General features: G+C 36.8%; 1 protein-coding gene across 4 annotated transcripts in view; it reads right to left on the reverse strand.

The window, feature by feature from the left end:
• Positions 1-26,449, reverse strand: part of NCOA5 (nuclear receptor coactivator 5) — a 31,804-nt gene extending 5,355 nt beyond the window's left edge. Inside the window, exons 1-6 of one of the 4 annotated variants that reach the window (XM_051979947.1) lie at positions 23,645-26,449; positions 12,789-12,855; positions 2,904-3,389; positions 2,041-2,177; positions 1,337-1,463; positions 298-497 (exon numbers count right to left, since the gene is read on the reverse strand). In XM_051979947.1, coding sequence (XP_051835907.1) covers positions 298-497; positions 1,337-1,463; positions 2,041-2,177; positions 2,904-3,389; positions 12,789-12,826 — 988 coding nt within the window. In that variant the 5' untranslated portion in view covers positions 12,827-12,855; positions 23,645-26,449. Of the gene's footprint in view, positions 1-297; positions 498-1,336; positions 1,464-2,040; positions 2,178-2,903; positions 3,390-12,788; positions 12,856-14,963; positions 16,813-23,644 lie in introns of those variants that run through there. The other 3 variants (XM_051979948.1, XM_051979946.1, XM_051979949.1) reach the window with 3 other exon arrangements.
• Between the last annotated feature and the right edge of the window lie 365 nt (positions 26,450-26,814).

Genomic DNA, 26,814 nt, shown 5'->3' on the forward strand with positions numbered 1-26,814 from the left:
AGATAGATACTGTTCCTTTACTTTCTTATTTATATCATCTAAATGACTAGAGAACCTATGGTTGCTCTCATCCCAAATATATCATGAAATTACCTAGCAAACCACTAAATTCAGGGCCTTGCTGGTCTTATTTCAGAACTGCAAACTTTTAATTATCATTGTTTCTTAAATTCCTTTTCCTTCTACTTCTGATCGGGACTGTCAGTGTCTAGGGAGGAATGCAGGATAAGGAACAGAGGGGATAAAATAAGTCATTCTGACTGTGACTGACCTCTAATTTCTAACTAGTAGCCATACCTTGTGGAGTACCAAACATGATATTGACTGTACAGGAGCGATGAACTTGGTGCTGCTGGGTGATGACAATGGCAAAAGGAGATCCCCCCCTGCCAACATCCTCCAGGGCCTGTGTCAGTGACATCTCTGTGTTGAGGAAAATTAGGTCTACCACCATGCCTAGGTCTCGAACTTTCCTCCCCACGGACTCAGCATAATCTCTGGAAATAACCATGGCCTTAGTTAGTATATACTCCTGGTCTACAAATTTATAAAGACTTTGCTCTTGAATTGGAACTAATTTCCACTTTACCCTCTATGCAAACCATGTGAATTTTTTAGTGGAAAAGAGCTTTAAAGGCCCATCTAGTTGGACCTTCTTACTTTATAAAAAGGGAAATGGATATTGTCACAAAATGAATTAGAGGCAGAGCTGAGACCCAAGGCTCTCAGCTCCTATTCTACCTTTCATGCACAGTTTTCTTTCATCAAAAGAGAACTGTTTACACTTTAAAAAGTGAACATCTTTTAATAGTGCGGCATTGAATCTGCCTGCTGCTCAATGTCTCTAACCCTCCTTCTCTTTGTTACTGTTTTGGAAGAAGTTCTTTCAATCTCAAACTATAAGGAAATATATGAAGTCATTCTCTAGGTATGTCATGAAAAACAACATGGCAATGACCAAATCTATAATACACCATGCTCTTTTCTTTCAGCCCCGCAGCAGATATTCAGCCTTTTGATGAGCAGAATGTTAAAAAGAGGTGAGCACAGCACAGCAGTGAACCCTCTTGCTGAAGACTAGCAGCTCTGCAAGGTTGTAGCCCTTTACAAATAATCTTTGTTCTCTGCCAAGCTCCGTGATGGATGCCCAGTGTGCACAGGATGTATTGTCTCAGCAGTGTGGTAGAATGTGTTAGGGAACTCAGGATTGGCACACCATCACCAGTACCTATATAATCCCTGTGCCTTAAGGCCCTATATTGAAGGAGTTTAGATTTCCTCCTAACATTCAAGTAACTGATTTATTCGTAAAAGACATCTCCATAGGGCCTCTTACTTTGTCTGCTTGTTGACCACGATTACAGAGCAATCTACAGGCCTTTCAGCATCAAAGCGCCTTTGGATTTCCTCAAAATACTGACGATACAGTTCTTCTCTACGCCGCTCTTCACGCTTCAGACGCTCTGTAAAGACAGAGTCAAAGAAAAGCTGAAGAATGACCACTAAGAGCCAGTTATGCTTAATTTTTTTTTATTATAGCTTTTTATTTACAAGATATATGCATGGGTAATTTTTCAGTATTGACAATTGCAAGACCTTTTGTTCCAACTTTTCTCCTCCTTTCCCCCACCCCTTCCCCCAGATAGTAGGTTAACCAATACATGTTAAATATGTTGAAGTATAAGTTAAATACAATATATGTATACATGTCCAAACAGTTATTTTGCTGTACAAAAAGAATCGGACTTTGAAATAGTGTACAATTATATGCTTAAATTTTTAAAAACCATTCTACCACCTCCTTTCTCAACTTCACATAGGTCTAAAAACAGACTCAAGTTACTTGTAGCTAGACATCTTTGTACAATGTGTTCCAAACACCTAGAAATACATTGATGTCCCTCTCCTCTTCTCTCTCATATCCCCAATAAATATTTGTTAAATTTGTAATGCTGCTGAACTACTATCATCCTTTCATGCTACTCCATCAACCTAAAATGGGATAGGAATGACTTTTACAAAATAAAACTGATACTCAACCTTTAGAACGGGACTGACTTTCTGGGCCTGGAGGAGTTCGCCCATCAAAGTGGTCTCTGTAACGATCAAAATAAGTGTCATCCTTCCTTCTGTAATACTCTTCCATGCGCAGATAACGGTCATACACTTCTTCTCTCCTACAAAGCAAATAAATATTCACTGAAAGTTAAGTAAAAAAAGAGGAATAGCTGGGACACTGCTGGATTTTTTAAAAGCAGTCTTATTTGATCATACATAGCTCACAGTTCTCTGACAAAGCAAATGAAGAATGCAATGCCCATCAGAACTGTGTGGCTCTCTAGTAAGAGAGATATTTAGAAGGCGCAAAGGCAGAGAACATTGGACTTGGAAGTCAGGAAGATCCGAGTTCAAATCTGGATTCATACACACTAGCTATGTGATCTTGGGCAAGTCATTTAATCTGCCTCATTTTCCTCATCTGCAAAATGGGGATAATAATATCTACCTCCCAGATTGCTGTGACAATTGAATGAGATGTTTTCAATGCTTCTGGCAAACCTTAAAGCATTATTATTATCTGTGCCATAGTCTTCTTCAATAAAAAGCAGCAATATAGATGTTATTCTTCAAACTATTTTCTACAATAATAAATTCCTTCAATGAAAATAATAATTTTCACACATAAAAACAAACATGTTTTATTTCAGTCACAATGAATATTTGCTGAATGCCCACCACTATAAGGGACAGTTCCTTACAATAAGTATATTATGTAAGAAGAAATATTTTTATCCTCATCTTATTTCTGATTTGAAGAGTGTACAAAGGCATGTGTATGTTGCTCTCTTTAGGATTTATATATAGAGTAGATCTTACCAGTATCATACAAAATTGCCACATACCTATTAAAGACAGGATCTCGTGAATCCCTCACATCTTGATATCTGTCATACATAGGGTCTCGTGGGGCATCTCGAATATTACGCAGATCTCTCATATCCCTGGGATCTCTCAGCTCTCGAGGATCTCCAAGGTCCCTGAGATCTCTTATATCCCGAGGATCCCGCATGTCTCTGGCATCTCTGGGATCCCTCATATCTCTGGGATCCCGCATGTCTCTGGGATCTCTAGGGTCCCTCATGTCTCTGGGGTCCCGCATGTCTCTAGAATCCCTGGGGTCCCGCATGTCTCTAGAATCCCTGGGGTCCCGCATGTCTCTAGAATCCCTGGGGTCCCGCATGTCTCTGGCATCCCTGGGGTCCCGCATGTCTCTGGAGTCTCGGGCATCTCGGCCATTCCTGCCATCCCTGGGTTCTCTCCTTGGGCTGCCTCGAACTGGGGACCGATCCCGTCTTGCATCCCGACCATCTCCAAAACCATATGGATCCCTGTGGGGAAGGGAGCAGGAAAGTACTGTGATGAAAAAGACAGCAATGACCCTTCAACTCTTATATACCTAGTATAACCAAACTGACACCACCCAATAAAGTCTACTCTCCAAATCAGAGCAAACAGACAAGAGTAGCTAGGACACTGCTGGATTTTTTAAAGACAGTCTCCCCATTTGATCATATATAGTCCAAACAGTTCTGACAAAGCAAAGAAAAAAAATGTCCATAGGAAGGATTATATGGCTATCCAGTAAGAGCCTCACCAAGGAACTAGGAAAGGGTCAAAATGATTTTTAAAAAACTCACAATGACCAAATAATGAGTTTTTATTAAATAATATTAGGCCTAACAGGCAGATCATGAAAAACCATTTTCTTGAATGATGACTGTCTTCAGCTTTTAGAAAATTATGGTTAAAATGTCTGCCAGCACAATCAAGCTTAAATTAGGCGAAAATGGACAGCAAAGTATTAATATATCTACAAATACAGATTCTCCAGATTATTGTAAGGTGACAAACATAAATATATATACTGACATTTATAATTTATGCAGCTTTCAGGTAAAGATTTATATGGAGCACTAATCTCTATGAATTGACTAATGATATTTATCACATCACAGAGATCATTAGGCAACTCCAAAGGGTTTTTAAAAGAAGATATTTTCCCTTGGATATGCCATGACTGTCTTAAATGTAACACATCTGAGAACTTACTTCATCACCTCAAATCTATTCTCTTTTAGATTTTTCCATTTCATTGTCATTAGTTTCTCATTCACCAAGGCTCAAATTTCTGTGTGACGTTTGTCTTTCCCATTTCATATTGTTACCTAGTCTGATGACTCTTTCCTTTATGATCTCTTTCTTATCCATCTTCCCTTTGCCTCTCCTCTGCCATCAATCTACTTAAGATTATTTTTCATGGCTGCACTATTGAAACAACTTCTTAATTACTTGAATTTCCTTCTCCATTTGATTCCAGACATGAGATCAGATTAATATTCTTGAAAGATTCTACCTCCATATATACCTTTTATTTTAAAACCCCCAAATTTCTTGCCCTGATATTATGCCCTAATTTTATGAACTATTAGAAAGCTTAGATATAACCAAACAATTCTACTCACTGTTCAAACATAATGTATTCTCCCTGTGCCTTTTTGCTCAGGCTGTTTCCCTTGTCTGGGATAATCTCTACCCCCTTTCCCTTCAATGACATACTCTATTTGTTTAATTGCTATTTTTCCTTTCAAGGCCCACCTCAAAACTTACCTTCTTCTATAACCCAGTCATTACTAATGTCTTCCTCTTCTGAATTTGTATAGTAAGATGATGGTACTTAATCTTCATACCACTTATGGATGCCCTAATATGAATGCTTATATTGTCATCTTTTTATATATGAGTACTATCTTATGCAGTGGTAAGCCTCTCAAAGGCAAGAATGTCATTTCTTTCTATCCCTAACACATAATTTGGCAGTTACTTAAAAATGTTTTCTGATAACTTAATAGTTTGGCAAGTAAACTTGGAATTTCATTCCAATGACATGGACTATAAGGCAAAAGTAGCTTAAAATACCAAATGAGATTCTAAGATAACCACCGGTCATCCATATATTTTGAGATGTGCTAGTATTTCTATATTACCTGTTAATGCAAAAATAATAATGGAATATTAGGATATTTAAATGAGAAAGAGTAAACATCCATCCATCCATCCATCCATCCATCCAAAGTTTCTTGCTCCATGACAACTCTCAATCAGGCATGTTTTATCAGGCAGCTCTCACATTGTGCTGTGTGGTACTGATGAAGAACAAAATGTGGGCAAACACTCATGGCCCAGTGGGAAGAAGCAATTGCAGAGTGTTTTGAAGCCATTATGGATTGGAGGATAAGCCCACCCTGGGGAGTGTTTAAAAGCAGTCATTAGAGTTGGCAACAGCTCTAAGTGTTCCTAGCTGGCTCTCAGGACTCAGAGAGATCACTAACCTGACAGACCACAGACCACAGATACACATATCCAACACATACAGAGCCAGCCAGCCAGCCAGCCAGCCAAACAATCAGGTTTAAGTCTGAAAAATCCCTGGGGGAAGGGAAAGATTTTCATGTTTTCACAGTACAATTGCAAATAACTTTAGAAAGAAGAAAAAAATTTCATGTTAAAATTTCTTTATCTTGATTTCAAGGAAATGCCTCACTTACCTGTTAGGTCTCCCTCTCTGGAGGCTGATTTTTAGCCTAGATTCCCAAATAATGGGTTCAAGCTTCCAGTTTATGACAGATAAGACCACCCCTTAGTACAAGAGCTTTTTAAAGTCCATCTGAAACAACCCTCTAATGCTTGCCTCAATTATTTGCTGAGTAAAAAGGTAGAAAAGTTAATAGTCACAGCAGAAAGATAGGAAAAAGGAAAAGGAATAGTAGGGGGTAATGGAAAGGAAGATATTACTCTAAAATGAAAAGGCAAATAATTTTCTTTCCTTGGAAGATGAGTAGCATGTAAGATTGCTCTTTGTATGGAGACAAGAACGCTTTAGGTTCACTTTAAAACCCAAATAAAAAACCCAATCCAGAACAAAATGGCCCCTGCTGCCACCCCCTACATTTTACTCAAAACAAGAACATTGGTAACAATAAGAAAACTACAATGTGAAAGATTCAAAATGCCACCAGAATAAAATCTTCTGTGTGTGAGACTTGACTTTAGATAACAAGTGGTTCAAAAACAGGTTTCTTAAGCATAATAAGGTTCACAACATCATCCCATGACACTAGAGGTGTTTCAGTAAAAGAAATAAAGCATCACCTCTTCAGGTACCAGTTTATTAGAGGCTAAAGAGAGACCGTGATTACAATTGAAACCTACAGACCAGATATAGGCAGGTTAAAAAAAAGCACTTTCAAAATAATTCCCCCAATTCCCTACTACTCAAAAGAAAACAAACACTTTTTACCCAAGGGGAGCGGTTATGTCCATCATGGAAGACTGAGATGGATATGAGAAATCCAAGCTGCCAGTCTAAGCTGTCCCTTTTTGAAGTGGTAGGTATTTTCCATTCCATTTTGCATTTTCCATTCAGGTGCCTAAAGGGCCAGAATAGCACTGAGTGATGAATCTGGGAATACTGTATGGATCTTTTTTGTTGTTGTTGAGAAATGAATTGATGCGATAAAGTCTTATGTATCATATCCAAAACAGTTGGGTTTCTAGTTCTTCATTCTTTTGAAAGGAGGGAAAAAGGCCGGAGCCAATGTCTTCTTTATTACTTTTTACTGCTTACCATCTTATATCATATGTTCCTTTGCTTTGGAAAACTAGTTTTTCCTTCCCTGTTCTTCTCCCGAGAGAATTTTCCATCTGTTATTCGAGTTTCTGCTCCATCACATATAAATGAATTTCCAGAATGGTTGTCTTCTGTGTGAAAGCTTGGTTATTTGCCACAATGTTGCATGGCTCTATTAGAATACAAATATATACATGATTTGAGCAAAGGGAACATGATTTGTTTTTTCTCCTAAGTTCCCTCCCATGTTGCAGATCAAGTCACAAGTATGCTGGTTTTCTCTCTGGGGAGAAAACTATGTCTTCCTCCAGGCAGTAATTTAAAATATTTTGTTCTCTCAGCTGGATTCATCATTTCAGATATAGATGGAATTCACTGAAGATTGATTGCTTTATCAAAGTATTACAGGACAGAGGACGACACACCAGAAGTAAAGAAACATGAAGACTACCTATAGATGTGGCTGCCTCACATCAAGGAGCTGGTGGTAATAAAACACAGCAAGAGCTTCATCAGCTGGTGCTCTGTGAAAAATAACTTCAAGAGCTCCATGATTCTTGATGATGGATGGATTCAACATGTTTTCCAAAAGTGAAGTGAGATGAAGTGGTAGAAAGAAAAAAATACATAATATTAAGGATAACTTTCTTCAGATCATAATGAAAATGCTTGAGAAATATGGAGGATTCCTGGTGTTAATAAAGTCCTTGCTTTTGCTTTGCATTTTCAGGGAGTTAGCGCTTAATCCTTGGAGTTTAGCATCACTTTTTGACACCTTATCACTCATGATAAAATGTGCTAAATCCCAAATGGGAACCAAATGGCCTAGATCTGTAAGAGCCCAATGATTCAGTGATGACTGGGCTCTGACTTTAATTTATTCCAAAGCAGAATCCCTCATATAGAGTGCAATCATCTGAAGTTGTACCTTCCCAGTCCAGATGATTAGAACACACCTCGACAAAGGGCAATATGTACCTATGACTCACTCAGGAAATATTAATAAAAAGACAAGCTAGCAGATGTCCAGCCCACCTTAGACATTTTAAGCGGCGACAATCCTGCGAAAACTTTTGTAATTACCGAAGTCACTTTTATCATTTTCAAGAAAACAACATTACAAAAAAAGATGCTTTGACACAAATATAATTTTCTTACTAAAAATGAAAAAGAATTCAGGCCCAACCTAAAGAAGTACTCTTGTTCAGCAGAAGAAGCAAATGGCACACCATTTATATTATGGTAGAAATTAGTAAACAAGGAGAAGGAATCCTGAGGCACATAAAATCTATGTGAGCATTAATTCTACCCATTAATATTTCAATGTCTTCAGTGATGACTTGGCTTTGGTTGGAAGACGACATTTGAAGCAGGGATGGTACCTGATACTCACCTCCAAGAGAAGTGAAAAAATCCTTTACAAGACTAACCACACACTAGAAATATTACTATAAAGTTCTATCCAGAACTTTCATCTTAGAAATAATCACAAAAATACTGACTCAATTATTCAGAAGTTCTGTTTTGAATATATTATTTTATCTGTTTAGCTTTAGGGACCATATCATTAATTATAAGAGAAGCTTTATTCTTTCATATTAGCATTCACTTTTTCTTTTTAGATATGTTCAGAAAGGATTTTGGTGAATAAACATATTCCTTTTTTTTTTTCCCCCAGCAAATCAGCATGACTATTTAAAAATGCATCATGTTATGACAGCCTGCTGGGAAACCCAGTGAGCAACATATTACCAAGAGGAAGACTGATTCTTAATGGAATCTGAATTAGCCCAGTTGTCCCTACTGTTTACTGTAATAAAACAGCAGGCTAATTCCTACTGTTATGTCACCCTCCAAAACTCATCTAAAACTCATTTCTTAGGAAGGTGACATTAGGAAAAATATAGTGGTGATCTACATGGATGAACTCTTATTTTGGTAAGAGCAGTAGGGTTCATTTTAAAAGGCAATTTCTAAATAACATTGCTTATGTTTTTGGTTAGATAAAATGTCGATAAGATATAAAATTATTTCCCCTCTACTTTGGCACATTTAAAATGAGGACAAAACATCTGTAGGTAGGGAGTCATATCTCCCTGTGACACAAGGTGAATACTCTTTGCAGTGTAATCAGTGATATTAAAAGGAGGAAAGCGCATTTCCTCCATAAGCCACTCAGGTCAAAGAACTTAAATTGTACCAATTAGCATTTCTTAAAAAATGGATAAATATCATATCCACTTTCAATTTCTAACAACCACATACTCAGCTTCCTGCTGAATTCTTTAGTTTTACCATATACAGATAGGATATATTGTACATCCACTAGTATGCCAGAGAAAAACAAAAAACACAGGCCTATTTCCCATGTTTAGTTGTGCTATGAAATACAGCAGGAAGTACAGATGTGCCCACCTAACATGTGCAGCACAACTGCAGAGAGGTATGAAGTAAAGAGAATAGATATGAATTGAATTTACTGATGTTCGGCTGAAGTTTTGCAGGGTCTCAGAATGCCTAATACTTGTGCTCCCTAAAATACACAGAAAGGCTATATAGTATAGGCCTCTGATTCATTCATTCACAAGCATTTGCTAAGTGCCTTTACGTACTAGATGACTCAATGCACTGGCGATATAAAGACAAGAATAAAAAAGTTTTTGTTTTCAAGGAACTTACATTGAATGGAAGTAACTAAGACAGAACAATAAAAATATATACAAAGTAATTCCTAAGGGAGACACTAGCAATTTGGGATAAGGGTAAGTTTCTTAAAGAGGAGGACTCTTAGTTGAGTTTTGAAGGAAGCTAGAAATTCAACAAAATAGAGTTGAGAAAGGAATGCATTCATTCTTGACAAAGAGAACTATCTTTACAAAAGCATAGGAACAGGTCTATACTATATAAGGGTAACCAAGCAGGTTATATTGACCAGAAGATAGGAGTGTATAAAGGCTAAAGCTATGCTATGAAGGATTTTAATGTTAAGTAATATAATTTTTTTTTTTTCAGCCTAGAAGGGAGTTGGAACCATTGGAGCTTCTCTTGAATAGGATACTGACATGGCCTAACTTGTGCTTTAAGAACATCACTTTGGTAGCAGAGGGCAGATTGGAAAAGGGAGAGAATAAAGATTGGGAGATCAATTAGGAGACTACTGTAATAGTTCAGGGGAGAGGGGACAGGGAGCTGAACTAGGTTGGTATTTCCATGCTTGAAGAGAAATGGGAGAGAACAGGAGAAATGCAAGTGAAGTTAAGGATAAAAAATTTACCAGAAATGGCAACAGCATGGCTGCGAGTCAAGTAAATAAGAAGACAATGAGTTTGAGGAATCTAACTAAATAGATGATGACACTATCAATAGATATAGAGTAGCTAAGAAGAGGGAAGGCTATGTGGGGAAAAAAGTAATGTGTTGTTTTAGACCTGGAGTTAGAGATACCTTTGGGATATCTAGCTGGAGATTTCAAAAAAAGAATTGGTGTAGGACCAAAGTTCAGAAGAGATTGGATATACAGATATGAGATATGGATATATAGATATATAGCTTCCTTGAATTCATGGGAGCTCAAGAGATTGCCAAGAGAATGAAGTAGACTCAGGAAAGTGCCCTGGGGTACAGAAAAACACAAGACATAGGACACAAAGATTCATCAAAGAGACTGAGAATAAGCAGTTTACAAGGAGGAGAACTAGGAGAGGGTATTGTCACAAAATTTATGGACAAGTAAGAGTGTGTATGTAGATTAATGATGAAGAGAAGTTAAAAAGGTTAAGAACTAAAAACTATTGGATGTTGCTAATTAAAATTGGCAACTTTAAGGGACAAATTTCCTTTAATTGATGGGATCAGAAGTTCCATTATAACAAGTTGAGAGGTATAAGCTAAGAAAATAGACACAAAGAATAAAGCCAGGTTTTGTTTTTTTAAAATAGAACTCTGACTATAAAAAGAAGAGATATAGGATGATAGTTTGAGGAGATGGTAGGGATTAAACAAAGGTCTTTTTAAAGGGACATAAACATACAAGGAGAAACTGAAGTTCAGGAAGACAGGATGATAGAAGCAAGCTCCATGGGAAGGAAAAGGATGAGATCAAGAATAGAAATAGAAGAGTTAGCATTTGTTAGGAAAAAAAATGGAAGAACAAAAGAAGAGAGTAGGAAAAGATACTGAGATGACTTGGAATGTAGAGCTGAGCTGAGGTAAAAGCTTGCAACAGATGTACTAACTTTTTTGAAGTATTTGTCAAAGTCCTCTGTTGATGAGAAGGCTTTTTTTGGGAGAGGGAGGGAATTTTGTAGGTCGTTTGAGGAGACTAAGATAAGTATGAAACTGACTATGTGAGGAGTAGAAAAGAGTAAGAAGACTGATGTACATTGCAAAGGTCCAGTTGAGACTAGATACTATAAATTTGAAGTAGACCCATCCAGCAGTTTTATGATTTCATCATTATTCAGCAGTAAGGAGAGAAGGTAGATGATGGGGATAATCTTAAATTGGATTAGTAGAAGAAGGATAAAGAGAAAAAGTAAAGTAACCAAAATGAATTGGCTAACTATAGGGTCAAGAGTTTTAAACCAGGAAAGGTCAACAAGGCTAGTTAAAGAGTCTAGGAAAAAAGGGATGGAGTGGTTCTAGCTGATGGAGAATAGGTTTAAGACACAGGGAGAGATGGAAGGATAGGCAATTCTGACCAGACAAAAGAAAATCAGTGATAATGATAGAGGCATTGAAATACTTTTGAGTGGTGACAATATCAAGGATAAGACCACTCTTTGTGTGGCCACAATGCAGTGAAGGTATCTGAAGAAGTGAGATTAACCATACCAATATATCTACCCAGATGTGTAGTATAATCAAGAGTACTTGCTAACACTCTACAATCAACTCACAAGGGGATACAAAAGTATTTGACAGCAATATGGTTGTACTTACAATGTCACTTTATTTTGCAGCACCATCAAATTTGAAAAAGACTTGAACACTGAAGCATAATCATACATTCAGAGCATGTCTGAAATGTGCAGCAGGGGGACATAACAAAAATCTATCAATGTACTCCATATCTGACACTGGCATGACAAGCATAAGCACATACAAAACCAGAGTAACTGAACATAGAACTTTCTACCCCCAAATGGTATATTCAATTTAAGTGTTCAGTTACGCTAAGGTACACAAAGTAGTGTGTTGTTAACTGGACAGACAAGGATACAGTGTATCCTTTCCTATATTAAAATCCTAATAGTATTCAGTTTACTATAGTAAACTTGTATTTTAGCTTAGATCCAAAGCCAAAAATCTGTATCCAGTATCTTTGGAGCCACCAGGCACGAATATATCTGCAATCCACAACAAAACTGAAAATACAGCCTACACTTGTGAGCTGTAGAGGCAGAGAGGATACAATATATCCTTCTCTGGTGGAAGGATAACAAAATTAAAGTTTCTCCTTTTGACAAAGATAGAACATATGCTTATTTCCTGAAGAGTCACATCAAGACCATATCTTTTGTATGTACTTAGTGGAGAAAGAGTAGGGAATATGCCCTGCAATTCCAAAAGAAGGTTTGACAGGATTGGTGGTTTTCATTTCCAAGTTGGTAACCCAAATGTGCATGAAAAAAAGATGCGTGACACAGGGACAGCACCCTCTTAAGCCATGCTTTTCATAAAACCAGTCTGTACTGGCAGCCTTTAAGAATGAAGAGATGAAACAGTGATAACTGTGCAGCAAGGCAGCATGGGACACACTGAAGACCTCAAGCAATCCTTACAAATGCAGAGGTTTTCCAGTGATACATGAGCCAGGGACAAACAGGAGTTTGTCCTCTTCAAATCCCGCGCAACATTGGTTGCACGATGAACTTCGCTGCTGGGTTTGGCACCGGACACACAAAGCTTCCTCTGCATCTCCTGATGTTTAAAAAAAGCAGCAAGACCCTTCACACATGGTTCATGTTCTTATCGTTCACTTGAGCGCCTCTGATTTGTTGGGGGGAAAGGGAAGAAGAGACACTTGGTGGATGAAGTTTGGCTTAACTCCCCAAAGCCCGACTCTCCCAGGGTAATTCGCTGCTTCAGGGTACTTTACCTTCGTGCTGGGCTGGGTCTTGCTGGAGCCGTATTCATATTTCTTCTTTCCGCTGCCTTATTAATATCTGAAAGGAATAATCAACCCATCTGTTCAATGCTATGGAATAAAAACAAGATCATCAGCACATTTCAAATGAGAGCAACAACAAAAAAATACAATTGCCAAACAGATGGTGCAAGAAAAATCCATTCAGCAAAGACACATTGTCACTTGGGCAATTTTTATTAAGGCAGTACAATGTTATTATGACTTGTTAAGGAATAGCCCTCAGTTTACAATAAATACAAATATTGGGCAAAAAGGATTCTTTAATGACTAATACTGCGGCAAGTCTTGAAATCACAATTCCTGAAGGGTAGAATTTAACCCCCTTCACCAGCCCTTGTGTGAACTGGCTTTAGGGGCCTTTGAAGTTTTTAATAGGGTAAAAAAGAACAAAGGGCTAGGCAATATTTTTTTGTTACCAAGAAATGATGGTTAACCAGAATCAGCTCAAAACTTATGTTTTAGAAGGCAAGCAAGCCCAGCTTTACCAGGCAATTCTCACATTTTTTATGCTGCCTTACATTGAATAGAAATTCCCATAATGAAATAGTAGAATTGTAGTTGGTTGGTCTAACTGCCAAATGGAATATTACTTCAACCTTCTAAAATTCAACACCCTTTACAGTCAAAAATGAATTTTCAAGGGCCCAGATGCAGGACTTGCTTCCAACTCAAGTACATTTGGTCTATTAGACCCAAGTATTGTAATTAATACTATCAATTATAATAGTGAAATTATGTGCTCCTTTAAATAAGTTTCCATCAGAAGAACTTTGCACACACAGTACATAAAGTACAAAAGATAGACTAACATGGAATCATGAAGTTAAAGACACACTATCATGGTTAGCCAAAAACTGCTTGGCAACATATGGATAATGTAATAGTGGAGAAAGCTGAGAATTGATGATGTACCAGAAGATCTGTATCTGATAAAGCTGTCGTGAAACTCAGTTTACTTATATCCAGGATAACTAGCTGGCTTAAAAATGTCAATCATGTGAGAAAATTGTTTTCCTTAATCCAAATGGAGACAATTAAAAGTATATTATCAAATATTTTTAAGCATTCACAAAGCTACGATGCTTAAAAATGATTAGATTTAGAAAAAAAATTTCTATTCAAATATTTGAATTGAAACTACTATCCCATAAAGTAATTAATTTTGTCTTGTGCTAAGTCAATTCAATATACATTATTTTAATTTGAGCTTCAAGTAAGAATAATTTATTTACTATTTTAAATGAGGAAGCTTTCTCCACAAAATCTTGAAAAACGATCAATAGCCCTTTGATTAAAAAAAAAACAAAATTGAGGACAATAGAAAAACTGAACAGAAACACATTTCACCAAAATAGAAGGTAGGTTTTTTTATTTAACATGGCCTGGTTGTAATTATTACTTTTTTTTTTTTTAAAATACAGGATACATTTTCTCAATAGTTCTGAGGCAATGATAACTCTGGACCATGCCTCTACAAACTATAATCTGCAGCTTATATATATATATTTTTATTTTCTAACTCTTTTATTTTAGATTTGAATATTCTTACATTCTTTTTAGCTGTCAGGAACAATGGTCTAAAAGATGGGGAGGTTTGTCTGTTCAATCATTTTGTATAGTATAGCATAGTGTCTAATTCAGATAGAAATCTAATCATTTTCCTCATCATTTCACCAATTTTAAAAGTATTTCAGCAATTGTGAAAGCATGAATAAAAACTATAAAATCAGGGCTATATTTTACTGTAGGCACCTAAAATTTTTGGATTAGATGAATATTTAGGTGATGAGATGATAAACATAATGCTAATATTTGCTTTCCATTGGTTTATAGGTACTTCTATTCACTCTAGAAATGCTATCTATTTGCCAATTTTAGAGTAATAACGATACCAATTTCAGAACTATACAGGATCATAAAATCTGAGCTGGAAGATATCTTTAGGGATATCTGATCCAAACCCTTACCTATCACCTAACTATTGAGAAAACATATCCAATATAGAAATTCTCGATGAATAGCTATCCAGCCTCTGAACATTTCCAGTGGCTCCAACTTGTTAAATCCCTCCACCCTCCATTTCTGGCCCATTAGGACAGTTGCCCACCACTCACCTATCCCTACCTTATATTCGGAAAGCAATTTTCCTTTCCTGAGTGGCTCCTGGGACTTCCTAGGATCTTCTGTACCAGTAGACTTGTTTGTGCACAGAGCACCTACAGGGTGCAACACCATTGTTGAAAGGTAGGGCCAAGGGACAGGGATGAGAACTGCTGTTTTATAGGCAGACACATAGAAGTTCAGAAGGAGTCAACAGAGCTCAAGTCTGGGAGTCAGGAGACCTGTATTCTGGCTGGAACTTCTACCAACCAGATGTATGGAACATTGCCCACTGCCCACTGTTGTTGGGTAGGGGGAAAAATGGAAAGAAGTGTGTTATATACCTAAATGCAAAAGTATCTCTAGTGAGAATGAAATAATATTTTGAAGTATGCTAAAATTAAAAAAAAATTAATGTCTAAAGTCAAATATTTGAGTGTTTCTACAATGTTTTGTACCTTTAAATCACTTGAACAATAATTTACCTTTGAGTGTGAGTGTGAATTTTTAAACATTTTCTTTTACATGAAAAGGCAATATCCTAGGTAGTAAACAAATGCCAACCCACTTTCCTTCCCTGGGCCTCAGTTTCCTCATCTGCAAAACAAAGGGATTAGACTAGATGGTTTAAAGTTTCCTTTCCACGTTAGGGTACTATGACTTAGCCTCAAATCAATTTGGCTGATATGATTTAATAATATTTGTTTCTCCTACAAAATCTTTAAAATAACTTTTCATAATTCATTGTTGGAATCATAGATAGCCTTTTAAAAGCAGCATACTAAGTCTTTAAAGTTAGGCACTCCAATTTAAGATTTTCTGTTCTTTGAATAGTTTATTTTTCATTCAAATCTTGGCAGAATAGGAAATTTTACCAAGAGCAGGAAACTATACTAATTTTTTATCTAGAAAGGACAAGATTTAAACAAATAAAAAAAGATCTTATTTCTATCCAGTTGGATTGGCATCCTTTTTTTTTTTTTTTTTTTAAAGGTGATGTTAAGAGCAGTGATCTACAGTTAGGAATAAAAAAAATTTCACTGAATTTTTAGATAATCTGAAGATTTTTAAGTGGAAGAAGAATGAATAAGTTATTAAAAGCAAAATTCAGTTCAAGAGACTGCAAAATGATTTGATTCCATTCCCAAAATGTCTCTCTTATACTGGCTCTGTAATTCCAAAGGTTCACTAAAAAGATTTCCTTTCAAAATGTAAATACTTCTGGGATTAATTAAAGGGTTTTGATATGAATTACTTTAATCAAATATCTTCAATTTCAACATCTATCTAGTTTAATATAAGGGAGGGGGGAGCAATAAGAGAGGAAGGAAGTTATTACTTTGAAGTACTTACAGAAAGAGCAAAGGATAGTGGGGTATGTCAAAGATTAGCATGAAGAGATTGGGCAAACTATGCCTAGAAAGAAGAGGGAGAATTCTATCTTTTCTCCTCTACTTTAATCCTGTCACTGTCTCCAGAATATGCGGGCTGCCTTTTTCTTCCTAACAAACTCAAATGTTAATTTCCACATTTTATTAAGTGGTCTGACAATATTGTTGTTCAGTCATTTCCAATCATGCCTGCCTTTGTGATCCCATTTGAGATTTTTCTTGGCAAAGATATTGGAATGGTTTATCATCTCCTTGTCCAGCTCATTTTACAGATGAGGAAACTGAGGCAAATTGGATTAAGTGATTTGCCCAGGATCACACAGCTAAGAGTTTGAGGCCAGATATGAAGTCAAGAAGATAAGTCTTCCTCACCTCAGAACTGGCACTCTATGCACTGTGCCACCTATTACCACTCAAAACCATGATATTTGAAGGCGCAGTCTTAGATTAAAAACATATCTATTTCCAGATGACTTTTTGAAAATTGAAGTAAAATGTTTTTTAAAAGAGAAAATATACCAATTTAAGGAATGTTGCATAAAAATATAAAATATAAAATAATTTGAAAGATCAATTGAACAGGAACAAATTGAATGCTTACACTCCACAAAAGAGATTCATTATTACTATAGTTTTATTTTTGACTAATATTTTAGATAAATATCAAAGTTGCCTCTAGATAAATTTGTATGTGAAAAATGTATATCACATGAAGTAGTAAGTACACGAGCTGCTTACCTTACCTATCCCAGTTGCCTTTAAGAAAGGCAACCCTTCTTCCCCTCCAAAATCTGGACCTCTTCACACGGCATGAATCCCTAAGCAATGCAACAACACACTGAGGACTAGAATTATTAGTAGCACTGTGAGCCTAGGAATCAATACCCAGGGACAGTACCACCACCTACCCATTATAACATGATATAAATAGTGCAATTATAAAACTACCTTCAAAAGACTCATGAGAAAAGAAATCTTAGTCATCAGAAATTATTCAATACAGATAAGGTGATGAGAAAGATGTCACTATATGGCACTTAAGAAAAATATATGTCATGAAAGTGACTGTCACAGCTTTTGAGCTCCCAAATAAAGGAGGGGGGAAGAGAGCAAGAAATGACAACCCAACACTACCACTTTCCTTCTGTTTCTTTTTCCAGAAAATAGATCTGGTTCATTCTGTAACTAGATATCTCAGTTCAATGTATTGTATAATCTCATCAAGCAAATCTTCCTTCCCTTTTTAAACCAGTTCATTATGCTCAGCATAGTACCTGGCATACTAAATCTCATATAAATGTTAATTATTAACTACCACTACTACTGCTGTTATTGCTGCTGCTACCACCACCATCATCAACCACCACTTGTATGGATTTCTTTATATTTGAAAAACTCCAGCAAAAAGGATTCAATAATTTTATTTGCTTTTCTTATACAAAAGAATATACCTATTTGCAAATGGAAAAAAGTAACATCATTCTTGGAAAAAGGAATGAAAAAAAAAAAGTACTCTTTATTAATCCTAAGAGGGCTTAGGGAATAATGATCTGTCTGGATTGTACAATGATAACCAGTTCCAATATCTAGATTCATAGGGACTCCACTATCAAAACAGAGTAGAATCCATATTATTTAGTTAAATCTACATACAATCTCTATTGTCCCATTATAAAATTCCTCAGTCCCTTTCTTTGTTATTGATATTTTATTGATCTAAGCAATTAATCTAAAAACTTTTATTAGCTATTATTAAACTGTCCTGTCTTCCAAATGAAAACAGTGTTGAACAGAGAATGAGTACACCTAGTATCCATGATTTTGTTTTAAGTTATTTACCTTACTTCTTCAATTGGTTAAGTTATTTAACTTAATATTTCAATTGATCTTTCAAATTATTTTGCATTTTATTCTATGTGGCACTCCTTGAATTGGTATGTTTTTTCTTTAAAAAATTTTTTTTACTTCAATTTTCAAACAGATACATATTTAATCCAAAACTCTTCACCTTTAACATATAAGGTAAATAACTTAGTCTTCAAGCTATTTTATGTCATTGTACCTTGCTTTTTTCAATCAGAAAAAAGTAGATAACGTGATCTATTCCACCTTATAGCATAAATAATTAGATAAAAACAATGACATTGTAAGTCTTCACTACTTTGGAAAAATAAAGAAGGCCAATCTAAATGAGAAAAATACCTAATATTAAATATATATAATTTTATTAAAATATTCAGTAGCTGAAATGGGAAAACAAATTATATTTGGGTTAAGTAGGAGTCCTTAGGGGAACTATGTAGAATAATTTATAATTAACGTATCAGTAGTCTGTAAAAAAAGTGTTACAGAAGAATACTAAATTTGCAGTAAGAGGACTTGAGTGACCGTAGGCATGTCATTTCAGTATTGTGGGACTCAGCTTTCTCATTTATAAGGAAGCTAGATGAGAGAACCTCTAAAATTCCTTCTAGTTCTAAATTCATAATCCTTCAGTATACACACACATGCCTCCAAATGGTGGGATAGCTTATTTTTTTAATAAGCAAACTATACGCCATATGCAATCTTTTATTCTATTTTCTCAGTAAACTTTTTTCAGTTTCACAAAACCTCCATATAAACATATATCCAGAATTAATGAGGCCAAATTAATTTTTGTAATATGTATTACTGTATGTGTTAAGAAGTAAGAATACTTTCAATCAAAGAATTGTTATTAGTGTCCTTGATAGAAAATAAGTTCACACAAGGGGAAAGAAAGACAGGTCTGGTGGATATGGGGCATAAAAGAATTCTCTACCTTTAATAATGGAGTTCAGAGGTTTTCTCTCAAAGATATTAAGAAGTTCAATTATTCATCTATCATATCAGACTATTCCGGAAAAAAAAAAAGGTAAAATGTTATTGATACTTAGCTTTCATTCTATGGGCAGCTAGATGATGCAATGAAGAGAGTGCTGGGCCAGAAGTCAGGAAGACCCAGTTTCCTGAATTCAAATTGGGTCTCAGACAACTTACTTAGCTCTGTGATCCTGAACAAGTCACTTAACCCAGTCTGCCTCAGTTTCCTCATCTGTAAAATGAGCTAGAGAAGGAGATAGCAAACCACTCCAGTATCTTTGCCAAGAAAACCACAAATGGAATCATGAAGAGTCAAACCCAACTGAAAAATGACACAACAGCTTTCATTCTTTAATTCTGTCAAACACTATTTTAGGAAAATTATTTCCATCCCCTCTGTGTATAATAGTAATTACAGAAGTCATTAAATTAAATTTCAATAAAAATCAAAGTTCTTAGAATAATATAGACAACAGAGTCCACTATCTACAAAGATAGTGGAAACACATACTATACAGGGTGAAAGAAGTGAATTTAAGCTATAGCGTTCTAATCATGGTAGTGTTCTAAAAAGGTCTGTGATTACTAATTCTATTCAATACCATCTGATGGATTTTCAAAGTATTCTTTGGCTATGCATTAAAATTTAAAGTTTCCTTTTCTGACATTCCAGTCACAAAATAAAATAATAACTGATCTATCCACATTTGATATTATGTCTTCCAAGTTTTTGTGACACTTTGGGGACAAATTGACAACTAACCTTTTCTAAATTTCACAAATCAGAATTGTCAATAGGGTTTGGTTGCTGAGATTGGAACTCTTCTTTCTCCTTTGAGACATTTTTTCTTTCAGATCCAAATGCAATTCTTCACAAAAATATGGATATGTGTATCACTTCATATTCACACCAATAGAAGGAAAATAGGAGTAAATCTAAAGTTAATGAGCCTGGAGACTTTCTTTTTAATCTAAGAAAGTGAAAGCAGTCAAAAGCTAAAGCTAGAAGATGAGACAGTTGAATTTAAAGATGAAATAAAATGCCCAAAAGGAAATTTTGATTATATTGGAGAAACTACTTCTAACTGTATAGTTTCTTTTATTGCCCCTTCCTTTTTAAAGATATAGGGATTTCAAGACTTCTAACTACCATAAAATTATTAAACAAACAAGATTTTTTTTTTTTGCTCAAAACCCAGTGACACAAATTCATGCATGAACAGAACTGCAATTATAAATCAGAAACCTGGCACACAAAGATTAAGTATTGTTACAATTATAAAATTATAATCCACTACACATCTACTTCTATTGTTACAATTATAACAATTTACTGCCTATATTTCAATTATTTTCTTGTGTAGACTTACATCTTGAACTCAGTGTGAACTTTCCTTGAGTACACACAAGAAACCATAAAACAGCAGATTAATATGGCATCAAGGCAATGTACTCATCATTTTAGGAGTCTCGGTGTCTGTCCTTATTTGTTATAGGGAAACACAAATGGGACTTAGATCAAGAGAAAAAAGAAATAACATCCTTATTTGGATTAAACAAAACCATGAGTTTTAGCAACAAAAGTTACTGTAACTATTTAATAATAAATTATAAATTTCTCTTACAAAACCTACATTCTCTCTTAAGACAGCTCCCCCCCCCTTTTTTTTTGGTTAAAGCAACACAATTTTCTGAACACAAGTGATTTTAAAGAATAAATTTTCTAACGTCAATTCTACTTTTAACATATAAATGACCTAATTCTACTTGGGCACAAAAATTATCTTCCTCAAAAGGCAAACTTTTGTACAGTTCTCAACAAAACATTACTCTTGATTTCTAAGTTCAAACTAGTCTTAAGAAAAACAATTAATTTCACATTTAAATTAACTTTGCTTTTTCCTTGCTAAGACATATTTTTAAAAACAGGTACTAGGGCAGTGGGGCAGCTCCATGGTGCAGTGGATAAAGCACCAGCCCTGAAGTCAGGAGGACCCCAGTTCAAATCTGGTCTCAGACACTTAAAACCTCCTAGCGGTGTAAGCCTGGGCAAGTCACTTAACTCAAATTGCCTCAGGGGAAAAAAAATCAGGTGTCATGTTAGTGCAGGTCAAAAGACATTAAGCTTTATAGAAAGCAAAGCTTTAAAAGGCAGGGTAAGAAAAACATCCTTAAATTTTAGTAGAATTTCAACTCTCTGGGGACAATTATTTCTTCAATGTAAAGAGAATATGGTTGACCCATTCAATTTATTTACTTAGCAGAAAAGGGGAAAAAATGACAATGTTCGAGAGCATTTATTTATGGTAGTAATCAAATTATCTGAAAAGCAGCAGGCATGGTGTCATTATATATCCTGCTATCATTCTGTTTAGTATTCCCCTATTTGTTTCTTTTTCAGAAAGTGCCTCTATCCCTTCATTAGTACCATTCATAATGAATGTAGAATCTTTTTTTTTTTTGGAGGGGAGAGGTGGTAATTATTCTTTTAAAAGTCAATAATTCACTTAATTTCATTCCAGATAGTTTACGTTCTGGTAAACTTATTTCACAGGTCAAACCTTTTACTCACACTTATGTGACACTGACATTTGAAAGCCATGAGGTTAAAATCCTCTTCATTAGTGAATCATGTGAGTTTTCTATTTTGGGACAGTTATTTTATTTTTTCGTAATAAGAGTCAAATGTAAGTGAGCAACATTAAGTAAAAGGAAAACAAATATTAAATATCTTCTCACGACTTGCTTTTCTTAAAAGTAAAATTTTATTTATTATTTACTAACTGGGTCTCAGAAATGCACTGCCATCTGCAGGCCAATAAGGTAACGATTTTTTTTGAAAAAGGAAGACTCAAACATCCAATTTTTTTTTTTTTTTTTTTCCCGGTGGGAAGGATATATCAGTAATTCCCAAATCCCTGTCCAAAGATGACTCCTTCCACAAAGTTCTGAAACTGCTTCAATGAAATCAAAGTTGTATTTCCCTTCACAAAAGAAATCTGTTTAGAAACATGGAGTTGACTTTGTTCTTATATAGTTTTATATTAAAACCATATATTACCTCAAAAAAATACGGAAAAAATATGAGAGCCCTAGAACAACCCAAGAATTTTCTATATCAACAATTCCCTTTAAATAACTTCAACAGTGCCTGTTAGAAAATATACGTGAAAATAAAGAGATTTTGGATGACCTCTGACATTCCCTCAATCTCTACCAACAGTTTGAAAAACTAGAAAAACAATATGAAAAAACTAGACACATTAAATGGCTTCAACAAATAGGTTTTTATAAACATGCAACATTGAACATTGCTTCTCTAGGAGGGTCATTTCCATTAGAAGTTACAAACTTGGTTTTGGACTTCATGTTTTAAGAATGTATTAAACTTTAAAGAAAATCCCAAGGATGAGAGAATGGGGAAAGGGATGATGCAGAAACCAGATTTAAGGAAACCATCCTGTTTATATACCAACAAAGAGACAAGTGAGATATTTCATCCGAGTAAACAAGGATTGAGTTTCAGTGTTTCTGAACGTCATGTTTTCACGCCACAGATTGACTTAGGCAGCAAGTGTCATCATTTGTTTCCCAAGTTCAAAAAGCAAAAGCTCTTTCCGTCAGCTTTCGTAGAAGGGTCTTTTTTAGAAACCACCAGGCTGCTCTTTTAGTTAACAGTAAACCACCCTAACAAGGTATACTCTTGCGACCTAGTCTCTGCTGTCCTTTGGGAACCAGAGTGATCGCTAACAAGCCAGTAACGACAATGTTGAACGCAGATGAAACCGTGAGGTACTAATTACAAGGCACCAGACATCTCTGGGCGCTTCAAGCAGAACACCGAGGCGCTCCGGGGTAAACTACGGCACGCGACACTAGAAGAGGCCCAAGGCAACAGCTCCGGGGCAAAGCAGGAGCCAGAAGCAGGGCGGCGGGGGAAGGGTTAGTCAATCTTCAAACTCCAAGCTTTGGGCTTCCGAAGCTTGGGAACATCCCATCATTTTCCGGTATAGTCCCGCACCGGGACGATTCGGGGACGGCCAGAAGGCCTTAGGTTGGACGACTCGCGGAGGTGGGGTGGGGACAGACGCGCGCTGACGACGGAGGGAACGCGCTCCTTCCAACCTTTCAGACACTTCAGGTCTCGCCCCGGTGCGGCGCGCGCCACGCTGCCGGGGGGCGGAGGGAAAAGAGCCGGGAGGAGAGCGCGAGGCGACGCGAAGGGAAGGAGCAGACAGCGCGCGGGCGCGCACGAGGCCAATGAGGACCGAGGATCGAGGACCGAAGACCGAAAGGGGGGCCCCGGGTTTGGAGCGAGCGAGCGGGGACGGGGAAGGGGAGACGCGCGCCGAACAGGCTCCTTTCTCCCTTCACCTCATCCTCCCATCCTAGCCTTGCCATCCGATTAGCCGGTATCCCGTAGACCCCAGCTGACAAGCACCTGGTTTCTGCCCCATCCCCGTCACTCACCGCTACCAGAGTAGTGGGCCTTCCCCAGCCGTTCTTTTCCTCAAGGGGCAGCCACCGCCTCCACGGCTGCCGTCATATACGCCTAGGCCGCTGGGGCCTCCTCCTTCGTTTCCGTAGCCGTCCGTCGTAGGACAAAGGCGCCACCAACCGACCGGCGCGGGCACGAGAGAATGGCGGCCCAGGCGGAAAGTGGGGTGGGAGGCGGAGGGGCAGGGGGAAGGGGACGAAGGCCCGGGGACCGCGCACGTAATGGATGCGCGGCAATGTCGCGAGAGAACGCCGGTTTACGGCAGGTCGAGTAGAAAGCACCGAGGGCTATCGGCCCCGCCCCCTCCCTGTCTATAAGTTGGAGGGGTGGGAGGGTGGTTTACATATGTCAGTTGGGCGGTTGAGAATGGCGGTTACTTGTTCTCGAGCTTGGGCCAGTGACAGTTCCTTCGGAGAACTGAATTAATACTGTCCTCTCACTTCCCTAGAGACACCATTTCTTGTCCCTGGGTTTCCCAGCTGGTCCCTCTTACCAAGCATCAGAATGTCAGTCCTTTATTATTTGCGTCTGATTCTGGGTTCAATTTCATTTTTTGATGTATCACCCCTGTGCTCTTGTGAATCACTTCCCTCATTTGCTCTCAATTTTCTGAATTATAATGGGAAATTGTTGAATGTTATCTATCTTGGGGCAGCTAGGTGGCGCAGTAGAGAGCATCAGCCCTGAAGTCAGGAGGACCTGAGTTCAAATTTGATCTCAAATACTTAACACTTCCTAGCTGTGTGACTCTGGGCAAGTCACTTAACCCCAATTGCCTCAGCAAAAAAGAAAAAGAAATTACTGGAATGTTTCCAATCTTACTGTTTGTCTGAAGGAAGTTTTTTGTAGAAGAGTGGGATAGGATCAGAGATTCAGAGCTGAGGGATGTTGGGGGGGGGGAGATAAAATAGTGGTAGTAGTTTTAGAGCTAGAAGGGACCTTAGAAAACATCTCGTCTAGTTTCATTTTTACAGGTGGAAGAAACTGAGGCCCATAGAGGTTAACCCCAAGGTCATACAGATAGTGAGGGGACCAGGATTAGAACCAAGGAACACTAGGCCAGGGCTTCTTAAAAGCTCTCCTTGAAACAACTTTTCAAAGAAATTTTTACATTACCCAGTATATAGGTATATAAATTAAATACTTATTGAAAATAATCTCAACCCCCCCATTCAATTAGGAGACCCCATAAGGGGGTCGTGAACCTGACAGTTTTAAGAAGCTGGACACTAGGTTACAAATCTAGTTTCCTTCTACTGCACACAGTGCTTCAGTACTGTCTGCTTATAATGTCAGAACACCTTATTCCTTGCTAAATCTCTGTGATGTAGGAAAGTCACTTTTTTCTAGCTGAGATTCAATTTATATATAAAATAAGCAGGGTTGGATTAAGTGATCTCCAAAATCCTTTGAATCTCTAAATTTAAGTTCTTCTCCCCAATCATTAGCTCCATTAGAGTTAAGAGATCATCCAGTTTTAAACTATTTCAGGTTCTTGTTCCTGAGTCTACTCCATAACATAATTATCCTTTCCACAAAACGTACTTTTCAGTTTTGAATCAGCTCTCCTGTCTTAGCATTTGCTCTTTCCTAAGAAAATGTATTAGATCTGTTATTTGGTTTGAAATTGGCAATAATATGTATAACTTTTCTCTGAGCCTCAGTTTCCTTTCCTAAGTGGAGAGGGGGTGAGGTTAGAATAGGTGAGCTCTAAATTCTGTATTTGCATAATACATCCTGAATGCAAGGGAAATGAATTCCTATCTACTACTTTAAACATCGTTTGTCCACATTCTTTGAGTGAGTTAGGAAGGTGTTTAGAAACACATGCTTTTGGAACTTAAAATTTTTAGAGATTTTCTAGTTTAATTGCCTTATTTGACAGATAATGAAGCCGAGGCCCAAAGAAGTCTACAAATAATCCTAAGAAACACTCTCCACCAAAAATTCTCAATCCCTTTCTATCACAAAAGTGGAAGAGATTAAAACATACAATCACAGAACGACAAGAATTAGAAGGGAATTTGGAATTGGATCGAGAATTTAGAGGTCATTCAGTCCAAAGTCATCATAATCTTTGCTTTGCTCCGACTATTATGTCTGTAATTCACTTCCTCCAAGTAGATCTCAGAATCTCTTGATGCCTTTAAAAATTTCTGTGTGCCTTTTAAAATTTTGTGTTATTTGTGTTGAAATTCTGTATGTACTCTGTATTTGCTTACATAGGTACATATTGTATTCCCAAGGAAAAGTAAGTATAAGCTCCTTGAGAAAAAACATTGTTTAACTTTGTATTCCTAGTTTCCTCAATGTCCAGCAGAGGTTTGGTGGTGGTTTTTGATTTTTTGTTGTTGTTGTTATTTTGCTTTTGGCCTGTAGTAGGACTTAATTAAACTGAATTCTCTCTTTTCAAAGATGATGAAATTGATGTGCTTTAAGATTACTGTGAGTTGTATAAGATCATGCAGCCTTATACATGCTATTGTATTATGAGTTTCTCTGTAGTGTCAGCTTTAAATGTGAGCCTTCTTAAAAGGTTTTTGGCCTTTGTGTTTTGAATAGCAAATTAAAAGATGAGATAGATTCTCTAATATTCTGTGTAATAACTATAGGTCACAACAACAACAAAACCATACTGATGGGACTTGAAGAAATACTGTAGCCTGCCTGCTGCAGAAGATGACTTGTGAAATTTTGTTTAGAAAAAAAAAAGTGCATAAGGTTGAAGAAGGCTGCTCTCTAGAGCTGACTTTGCCTGAGGGGTCAGAATGAAAGATCTAAGATTGCTTTCTACTGATCCCCTGATGCTCATTTTGGCTTCTCCAAAGATAGACCAAAAGGTCTGGACTAAAGAAAATAAATTTTTAAAAAACCATTTGAGAAATATCTAATACATTGATGATAAAGGATTGAAGAGATCAAGTGCTAGAGATAAGTGTTTGCAGAAGGTTGTCTGATCTTGAACTCTGGATAAATGTAGTTTGAAGGATTCCTTTGGAAACTGAAATGTTCCACATTGAGCAAAAGTGCCAAGAAAAGTCAGATAAGTTCAAGTAGAGGAAAATCCAGACTATGAAGCTGTTCCAAAGGTCTGGGAATACAGGAGAGCACATGAAAAATAAGTACTATCTGAAGAAAAAAG

The sequence above is a fragment of the Antechinus flavipes genome, chromosome 2, assembly GCF_016432865.1.
Source record: "Antechinus flavipes isolate AdamAnt ecotype Samford, QLD, Australia chromosome 2, AdamAnt_v2, whole genome shotgun sequence".
Taxonomy (NCBI): domain Eukaryota; kingdom Metazoa; phylum Chordata; class Mammalia; order Dasyuromorphia; family Dasyuridae; genus Antechinus; species Antechinus flavipes.